General features: G+C 31.8%; 1 protein-coding gene across 4 annotated transcripts; it reads right to left on the bottom strand.

The window, feature by feature from the left end:
- Window positions 1-1,581: 1,581 nt before the first annotated feature.
- On the bottom strand, window positions 1,582-10,194 carry LOC108487303 (putative leucine-rich repeat receptor-like serine/threonine-protein kinase At2g19230). 4 transcript variants are annotated; one of them, XM_017791609.2, is made up of 13 exons: window positions 9,894-10,194; window positions 6,441-6,993; window positions 4,938-5,410; window positions 4,587-4,716; window positions 4,379-4,450; window positions 4,111-4,182; window positions 3,911-3,991; window positions 3,473-3,633; window positions 3,044-3,264; window positions 2,810-2,936; window positions 2,610-2,672; window positions 2,314-2,506; window positions 1,582-2,198 (listed from the first exon to the last, which is right to left on the bottom strand). In XM_017791609.2, exons 1-13 carry the CDS (start codon window positions 10,120-10,122, stop codon window positions 1,808-1,810), a joined length of 2,766 nt encoding a protein of 921 aa, XP_017647098.1. In that variant the 5' UTR covers window positions 10,123-10,194; the 3' UTR covers window positions 1,582-1,807. The 4 variants fall into 4 exon arrangements, with proteins under 4 accessions (XP_017647098.1, XP_017647097.1, XP_052876112.1 ...); XM_017791608.2 differs by having other exon boundaries at window positions 3,044-3,267; window positions 9,894-10,188; XM_053020152.1 differs by having other exon boundaries at window positions 1,582-2,184; window positions 9,894-10,188.
- Between the last annotated feature and the right edge of the window lie 363 nt (window positions 10,195-10,557).

Genomic DNA, 10,557 nt, shown 5'->3' with positions numbered 1-10,557 from the left:
TGCAACATAAAGTTGGATGAGAGCTTGATTGTGCTGAAAAGTACATAGTTGCTTTTGCAATAAAAAAAAATTATGGGTTAAAACATGTATTATGTCCGGGTTAATAATTTCTTTTATAAATAATTTTATACCATAATAAATATATAAATACAATATGGACAATAATTCATCATAACATAGAAACAGGAAAAAGGCTGTAAGTTTCAGAATACCTACTCCTAATTTAATGGATTTCTTAAAGATATCTGCAAACCAAGTAGGTTAAGCCAAAGTTGATGAAATCTGTTATACCTCCATCATGCATTTCCTCCACATGAAACACAAAGCCAAACCTCCGGCCTGCATAAAATATTTAGATTCATTAATTACTTAACTGTTTTAAGAAATGAAGAATAAATAATAATTTCACTAACAACAAGCTCTAAACACGTGGACATCTTGATCTCCTACTATATAAACGGAGGATAGTAACAGGAGAAGGTCAAGTCTCATCTCATCTATTCACACTTTTTCTTCCAAAACCTATCACCAAAAAAACCAACTTCTCAACCAGAACTTCTTCCATCTTTACATCCATTAATCCAATGTATCAATAAGGATATATATTGATTTTTTTTAATCAATAGAATTCAAGAAATTCTCTTACTCATATCATTGCTACAGTAGTAATTGTTTGGTAGCCCCAATTTCATTTACTACTATTTTTGAATGCTCCTTCTGTAACTAGCAGACATCATTAGTGTCAAGTGGTACATCATGAGTTGATCTGATCAAGTTTATTAAAAAAGGTGGTTGACTATTATTTTATTGTATTCATTATGAATTGGTTATAAATCAAAATTTTAGAATTAAAATATAATATTAAACATTATTTATCATTTGAATGATATTTATTTTAAATTAAATTTATCCTTTATTTTTTAATATTTTAATAGTTTAATTGATTCAAATGAAAATAAAGTAAATCTGAAATTAATTTAGATAAACTTTCAAGTTGAATTACATAATACTTCATTATTATTTATTTTATAGAATTGAAATCATAATTTTTTTACAAAAACAGTAGGTGACAAGCCTTGAGTAATTTTTTTGGAAAATAAATTGAAAAATAAAAATAAAAATTTCAAAAGAAAATAACGTTAATAAAAATCACTATACATATAGGTATATCTATATCATTTTGTGTGTTTTTTTCTATATTTTTAATGATTTTTTGAAATTTCGTTATTTTTATTTTATGTTTTCAGAAAGAAAAGTATGTTTTTAAAGTGTGGAAATGATTTATAATTTTTCTTGATTTTTAAATTTTTTAAAGATTTTCACTTTTTTTCAGATTTTTTCCACTTATTTTAAAAAAACATAAAATTAGATAACATGACACAATTTTTTTTAATGGCAATAACCACTAGGGTGAGGTGTCCAACTTTTGGAAACTTTAGTTACAAAAATAATAATAAAAAATCTTTAAATACGAGAGTAATAATTTGATGCAATTTTGGAGGCAAATAGTATTACCATGTTTATTCCCTAACGTATCAAACACTGTTATCGAGAATACCGTATTGAATCAAAACTTGATCATTGTATACAAACAAAATTTGATCATTGAATATTCAGATGTGGAAATGTTACAAATTCTATTACAAAGATGATTTGTAGTTAAAATTATCATTTGAAATACACAGAGAGACGGACGCATGCACCCACACCAAGAGTTTGGTGATAAAGATACTAGCCATAGAATGCTACTAAAATGTGTTTTTAAGAAATTACAATTCCAACGAATTTTGGTCCGAAAGAACTCTCACTACCTAGCCCTGGGAAGCGTATATGAGTATGACGCCATCTCCAACGAAGTCATCTCAATTTGGACATTCTGATCATTTCTTCCAATACATTCCTTCAGTTCTGCTATTACTTGACTGATGTCTGGTCTTTGTTTTGAAGTTCGTTGTGCACACCACATAGCTATTTCCACAGCTTTCCAGGCGGCATTGACATCGAAATCATTTCCCAATCTAGGATCAATGATCTTTCGAATATCTCCCTCCTCAATCATAGGTGTCACCCAGTCAACTATGTGCATGATGTGCTCAGTGTTTTTTATTTGTACAGGCAGCCCAGTGATTAGCTCAAATAGGATTATACCGAAGCTGTAAACATCACTTTTCTTGTTCAAGGTTCCTGATGCATGCAACCTACATAAAAATGGGTAAAAGGGTTTTTTTTTTTTTCGTGACTAAGATGTTTACTGCAATCATTAGAAAGGGTTATCTGAATGCAAGTATAAATCCAATTAGTTTTAGATCTTACTCAGGGTCAATATATCCAGGGGTGCCAGCAAGGGCAGTGGATATCGAAGAGGTACTGGTATCCATAGAGAAAGCTCTAGACAACCCAAAATCAGCTATCTTTGCTTGCATGTTTTCAGTCAATAAGATGTTGGAAGGTTTTAGATCTCTGTGGACTATGGGTGGCTTACAGCCATTATGCAGATAGTCCAACCCTGCAACATAAGTGATGAGTCAATTAAAGCTATTGTAAAGGGGAAAGATCAAAATTGAGGCAAAAGAATGGGAAGCATTTGAGTAATTAAAGAGTTCCTATACCTTGTGCAGCATCTACCGCAATTTGAAGTCTTTGGTTCCAATTTAAAACAGTTGTATTTGTCGCTGCAAGCAAAAAACATCAGCTATCCGTTAGGGTGGTCAAAGTGAATTTAGGCGTGCAACTGCATAGACAATAATTTAAAAGATCGGTTCACCCTAAACATAAAAACTTAGAATATACGAGATATCATCATCCATACAAAATAAATGCTGCCTCAGGTTTCCATTAGACATGAACTCATAAACAAGTGCCATGTGATCATCCTCCTTGCAGTAACCGATTAGAGAAACAAGGTTCTTATGATGTACGATCATCAAAGATTGCGCCTGTGTGATTTCAAATAATTAATACGTCATCTTATATGCAAATGAGCATGTAAACATGAAATGAAACTTTCAAACTTATAGTTGAAAAGGATAGCAACACATCTAACCTCTGCTTGGAATTCCTTGTATCCTTGCTTTGATGATGAAGAAAGCAACTTCACTGCTACTGGCGTGCCATCGTTTAGGTGACCATGGAACACCTTTCCGAACCCGCCCTCTCCAATTCCGGTCTTAAAGTTAGCAGTAATTGTAACAATCTCAGAGTAAGTAAATGGCTGATTCTTGGACTTCAAAAACCCTTCCTTATTCGATGCAGTGGTATTATTAACTTCTACAACAATTGGGGAAGCAGTATTAAATCAAGCCATCATATTAGCAACAACATTCACCTTTTTACTTTCATTTCTTTGTTTGTTTCTGGATGAATAAGATATTTACTTAAAGCTCAAACAAACTAAACACATTATACAAAAAAGTGCAACCAGCCAAAAGAAGGAAAAGAAAATTAATTTATGGACATGAAAGAGTGAAAATACCAGTTTGTTTTTTCTTTCTTTTCCTATGAAAGATGAATAGAACGCTTAGGAGGATAACAAGGGCCACAGCAGCTATAATGGATACGACAACTGGAACAATAAACTTCTTGCTATTTCCTTCACAAGGATCCCTATGACATGATGTTTGGTTTTCATCGAAACTGCCATTGAGCGGAACAGATAAATACCGGGATGCATCAGTTGAAAATATGACCAAAATGATCCAATAATACCATAAGAAATAATTTTGAAATGTGAAACGATAAAGAGAATCTACATAAGAAATAATAGGCCACTAATCTTAACCTAAGAGTGAAAAGAAAAGATCATATTCTCTCTTTATCTGTATATATATATATGTAGGATAAGCTGCGTCATAGGAACTTGACAGTAAGGTGAGCTAGAAAATTTGTGCTAGTGTAGGAAATGAGAGAGAACCTTAGAAGCAGTGACCCATGATCAGATTTATCCTTGAGAGATTGGGGAATTGGACCCTTGAGCTTGTTTCCCGATATATTTCTACACAACAAGTGTTAGATTTATATCATTAACAATTTTCTTAAACAGGAATTGCGCATATATAATATATTATATCACAAAGCCTATAAATAAAAATCGGTTCAGTCAAGAAAACTTACAGGGATTTCAATTTTGGCAAAGTTGCTAAAACATCTGGCACAGATCCAGTCAAATCATTGTATGATAAATCACTGCAGGAAAAAGGGTGAAATATGTCAAATGTGGAATGCAAACTTCATGACCTTCCTAAAACTAGAATCTGCAAACATGGAAGAGAAGTGTTGAGTGAAGGATTTAAAAGGAGTTGCTAGACCAGATATCATGCAGCTATGGGTTGGGTACGGTTCTGAATTAGCTTGGACACTATAAGTTTAGTACAATACATACATAGACTGTAGCTCCAGGAGATGAGCCAGCGATGGAGATATCTCCCCTGTTAATTTACTTGAACTCAGGTTCCTGCACAGAATCAAATGTGGTGTACCATTATCATAAATAATTCAGTTATCTAACAGTTTTGTATTTGTCAAGAAAAGCCTTCAAAATGAAATTGATCTACAATAAATACTCTTTGGATAATTTGAAGTGCACTCACAGTGAGATTATCCTTGGAGGACTGCCAAAATGGCAGCTCAGACCACTCCATGAATAGCCTTTTGGGAGGCATGGGTCTCCTTGCCAGTCATCTCTATTGTATGTATGCTTTATGGACATGATAGCATTAACTATGATAATTCAGAATAGAAATGTAAGGAATCAGGTAATCAAATATAAATATACAAAAATTGTTTTTTCTTCTCTCTGTAAAATAAATTGTAATCACATTCAGCCATAAGAGCGAAACATGTTCTCATATGCTAATCCATGGTTAGCAAATTCCAGATTGCAGATTTTCTTTTCGTGAAAAGGATGAAAAATGAAATCATTCATAAAAATAGAAAGGTACCATCTGATGAGTCTGTAGCGGAATCGGTGAATTGTTTAAGTTGGTAATACTCAAGCGCATTGAGGATTGGAGGAAGGCCAGACTCCATTGTTGTAGAAATAGTAAAAGTGATGTTCCCTTCAACTGTCCGCAATCTCTGGAAACTTATGGACAATGGTTTTAAGTATTCAAGAGTGAAAGGTCCTTGCGTGATACCATTCACAGTTATACTTATTTCTCTCTGTTTATCCTCAAAAAACTCAAGTTCAGCAAAGTGAAAGTAAAGATTATAGTCATAGCTAGAAGCAAAAGAGGATGAGTAACTCAAGGAATTGGAGCCATTAAAGGGCCGAACAGCTGTTCTCAAGACCTCAACAGGTAGTTTATACAAATTACCGCTGCCTTGAGTATCAATATCCGATGAGGTATTAATTGGAACAGAACGTGGAAGTTGGGAGGGATACCAGACACGGTCATAAATATCATCCTTGTACCTATTCCAGGAGAGACTTTGGCGTCAGTACAATACACTCATTCACTTCACCACAAAACATTCATAGTAGAGAAAGGATCCATGCCAAAAGGATCAAAGATGAACTAAATGAACCATAAAATTACCCCAATATAAAGCTCATGCATTTGGTAATCACTTTGACGTGGGTTCAACTTCGCTTCTTTGGGAAGGGTTATGAATACTTAATTATTATATCAAAGTTTTTTTTGAAGAGATTATTAGTTATATACCCTAGTTTTTCTTTGACAGCACTGCTTGCTGATGTTTAGATGTTCTATTTCTTGGGAAATCGTAAACCTTTGGTTTAAGCAGTGGGTGAAAATTTTGAAGTTTAATGAGAACTTTTTTGAAAAAAAAAAAGATTGAGGGTTTAATTAAAATTTAAAAAATATATATAATGAGAATTTTTAAAAATTTGTTAAAATTTTGAGGAGTCTAATTGGAATTTTCTAAAACCTTCAAAGGAAAATTTAGGAGGTCTAATTAAATTTTTTCTAAAATTTTCCAAAAATTGGCAGGGGCCTTGGCCCCATAAGGATCCGCCCCCGATGGTGAAGTTTGTTTTGGCTAAAAAAGTTAATAATCTAGCATGCTACTAAATCTTTATGTTTTTTTTAATTGGGTAAATTACACTATGGTCACTTTTGTTTATCTTACTTTACATTTTAGTTATTTATGTTTGAAATGCTACGTTTTAGTAATTTACGTTATCGTATTGTAATATTTTAGTCACTGACTCGTTACTTTTTAGTCATTAACTTCAAGTAACGAGTCAATGACTAAAATATTGCAATACGATAATGTAAATGATTAAAACATGATATTTCAAACATAAATGGTTAAAATGTAATCTAAGTTAAACAAATGCGATAATAGATTCAGTTTACCCTTTTTTATTTGCAAACTTACGGATGGTTCAGGCTGATAGAAATGAGATTGTTGCAGATATTTAGATGCAGGGTTTTGGATAAATAATACAAATACAAGTGTCAAAGGATTCGACTGCTTACCTGACACCAGGCGACTGACCAGGGTAGGAGCTTAGGTCGTACAACCCTATGTTTATTAGTTCCAATGAAGACCCATTTCCATAAGTTGAAATGTTTGAAGGTCGAATCTCCAATGCAGAAATAAAAGGAGTTCCAGTACCAGTGTTCGCAAGACACACATACTCAGTATCTGCAGGAAAAACGTGAATAATTTCGTAGAAAAACCCTTCAAAGTTTGTGAGATTCACGGTTGTCCAGTAATTAACCCCGAGATACAAGTCGAACTTGGGGATATTATTCTTGCGATCGTAGTTCCCGTAAGCAAAGGAAGCTCTGATTCGGAAGCTGTTGTTTGTAGCTTGTTCAAGTTTGAGGGTGTAGCAATTCTTCATTCCATTCGGAAAACTCCTCACGGTCTCGTAACGCTTTCCGAATTGTTCATTGTTTAAAAAGTATTCTGGAAACGTATCGTGGTTTTCGCCACTGCTGATGAATTCTGTATCTGACTTGAACCGTATCCCAGTTGAATTGTCGAAGTAGTCATCCTCCACCCCACAATCAATGCTTACGAAACCTTTTATAAGTAATGAAAGTGAATATGCAAGAGATCGTTAATGGTTATGGAAGAAAGCATTTATCCTCTATATGTGCACTAGAAATTGACTTTAGAAAGGCTTTTGACTCTTTAAATTGGGAGTTTATTATGCGAGTGTCGAGAGCTTTTGAATTCCTTAATATATTTTTTGGATGGATCAGGGCTTGTTACTAAGCCATGGGTTTTTTTTTTTTTTTTCTGGAGCAAAGGGTGCAAGGCAAGGGGACCCTTTGTCGCCTTACCTTCTCATCATTGGGATAAACTCTCTTAAGGCTTCTGAATTTGGCAGATTCTCACAAAGTCTTTCATTTTCATCCTAAATGTAAGAAGTTGCAGCTAACTCACTTAAACTTTGCTGATGATTTGCGAGTTTTCGTTAAAGGTTCAATTGCTTCTGTTGTTGCCACAAAAGAAATTTTGGATTGTTTCTACTATATTTCTGGATTGCAAATTAACACTTCTAAAAGTAAGTTATTTAGCTCAGGAATAAGTCAAAGTGATCTAGAGAGGATAGTGGTGCTCACTGGTATTAAATTGGGGACACTACCAGTTGGATAATTAGGAGTTCCACTTGTTGCTAGGAACTTAAAGGAGAGTGATTGCAGAGTCCTTGTCGATAAAATCACTCAGAGGATTAGGAGTTGGACAACAAAGTGTCTCCCATTTGCTGCAAATTGCAACTTTTGCAATCTGTGATTTTTAGTATGCAAAATTTCTAGTGTAGGTTCTTACTTATTCCTTTGTTAAGATGATTTCTCAATTGTGCAATTCCTTCCTATGGAGTGGGAGTAAAAGTTAGTTTGGAGAGGGTTTGCTATCCTAAGAGTGAAGGGGACCTTGGAATTAAAGATTTGTCGATATGGAATAAAGCATGCATCCTTAGAGATCTTGGGTCCATTTGGATGAAAGCAGGATCATTATGGGTAGCTTCGATTGATTTATATAGGTTGAGAGGTTGCTGTGTTCTTGAAGTTCAGTCTTGTTCTTGGCATTGCTGGGCAAGGAAAAAATTGTTAAGGCTCAGATCCTTATTACCCTCATTAGGGGGTCTGCAAGAGGATTTTAAATCGTGCAAAGTATGGGAAAAGTTTAAGAGAAAAGATAGAAAAGGTTATGGTTAACTATATAGGATCGGCTTTCAGTGAAGTGTAGGATGATGGCTTAGGGGTACCATACTGATCCAAGGTGTGTTCTCTGCAATGGTGAGGACTTGGAAACTGGAGATAATCTCTTTGATTGCTGCTCCTATGCCAGGTTACCTTGGGATTGTATTTTGGGGGCTTGTGGTTTGTGATTGATTCATCATTCTTGGCAGGATAGATATGATTGGCTTCTTATTCATGGAAAGAGCAAATCTTTTGAGTTCAACGATTATTAGAGTTGCTTGAAATGCTTTTATATACTTAATATGGCAGGAAAGAAATAGAAGAATACATGGGGGAGCTCCTTAAGGCCAATTCAAGTCTTGTTCAAACATATTAAATGTTTTGTTAGTGATAGGCTTGTTGATATAAAGATTGCTGTAAATGTTTCTTACCATATATGCAGGGGGATAGGGTTTTTGGAATTTTTTTTAGTTGAACTATTTGTAGCAAAAAATTGCTTTCTTTTTTCTATGAATGAAATTTTACTTAATCCAAAAAAGAGTATGGAAAGCTATGTTTTTCTTTCTTTCATGTATATTTTATGAATTTCCATAAAAGATATTTGACAAAAACATCTTATTAATATTTAATTTAAGGATGTGTTTATTTCACCCAAAATATTTATTTATTTATTTATTATATATTTTTCATATTTATTTAAAGGTAAAATGACTTATTGATTTACATAAAAATAAGTCCACTTTTCTTAAAATGACTTATAAAAAGTGTAAGTAGTTTCTTTGAAAACAATTACTCATGAGTAGTTTGATATTATATTGTTTAATGTCAAATGTTATCATATTAATAATAAAACTTTAATTCTAATTTTTAATTTTTTAAAAACATTAATCTCAAATATTATAAATTTAATATTATTAAATACATATTTATATTTAATTATATAATAAATTATTAATATGATTAATTTAATTTATTATTTTAAAAAATTATGTAATACTATAATTTTATTTTAATAATAAATATGTATCAAAATTTATAAATATTTAGCAATAAATGCTTATAATATATAATATGAATTTTTTGGATGAAAATATGATATGCTTAAAATACGAATATTTTAATATGTCAGTATCTTCTCTCATATATATATATATATATATATGTATGCATATAACATGTAACTTCAAATACTATTTAGATATTTTCTATAATTAAGACTATATAAAATATTATTTTATTATAAAATGAATTCTAATTATCAAAAAAATGTTTCTATAATATATTTAACAAATATAATTTATGTTATGTTTGTTTAACTAAAACAAATTTTAAAAAAAATATTTTAGGAAAATTTTTAAACAGTGAAAAATATTTTATAGAAAATCATCCAATCAATAAAATATCATTTTCTCTAAAAGGATTAATCAATTTTTAAAATCAATTTTCAGACAAACTAATACAGTGTAATAAAGCCTTTTTATCATAATATTGAGAATTATTAAAATATCATTTCAGGACTTTGAGATTATTTTTAAACATCTATAAAACACAAAACTTTTACTAAAAGTTTGTTTAAAGCCGGAGAAAATTAGTGAGAACTTGCTTTCATTTATAGAAAAAATTATGGGAATAAAAATACGTTTAATATTATGTGGGATTGTTTAAAATATTCAATTTGCATCAATCCAAAAGATAATTATTTGGTTATATATAATAAGAAATATTTTTACTACACACCCATTAATATTGAAAATACAAAACATAATTTATTACCTGGATTTTCGTCGGTGGCCAGTTTTCTTCTTTGGAGATCATTATTGTTGATTACTCCGGCGGTGGCGGTGGCAGTGGCCAGTATTAGATATCTAAAACAAGTAATGACGAAAACAAAGAGAAGCAATAGATTATGAAGCATCTTCTCTCTCAAAATTGAAGTGTTTCTTAGGTAATAATAGGTTGGAGCTAGCAACGCTTTCCACAAAGCCACCTTTATATTATTCATTTGTAGTCACAACTGTGAAGTGAAGACCTTATCGTTTCTGGTCAACTCATTGAGCTCGGCTTGTAGTATCCTACTAAAAAAGGGAATAGTCGAATAGGGATACTTTAGTATTGGTCAAAGCACCTAGGAGGTCCCTATACTATAGGGATTAGATCAAATTAGTTCATCTATTATTAAATAAATCAATTTAATCCTTATATTATTAAAAGAATCAAATAAGTTTAAATTGTAACACAGTTAACATTTACTATAGAAAAAATGTCTTGAAAATTATTTGTTTTAATCGTTGTTTAATTCTGAACAAAGGATTTCATTTACAGAACCATAGAAGCTTTAAAAATATTAACTCTATTAAATTGTAAATTGTGTTTTTTAAATAGTAAATGTTAACTCTATTTTAATTTGGCCTTAGTTGATTCTTTGTAATAATACAGG

The sequence above is a fragment of the Gossypium arboreum genome, chromosome 10, assembly GCF_025698485.1.
Source record: "Gossypium arboreum isolate Shixiya-1 chromosome 10, ASM2569848v2, whole genome shotgun sequence".
In the NCBI taxonomy this organism is placed as follows: domain Eukaryota; kingdom Viridiplantae; phylum Streptophyta; class Magnoliopsida; order Malvales; family Malvaceae; genus Gossypium; species Gossypium arboreum.
The sequence above is the reverse complement of the archived record's forward strand: the minus strand, read 5'-3'. Positions and strand labels throughout refer to the sequence as shown.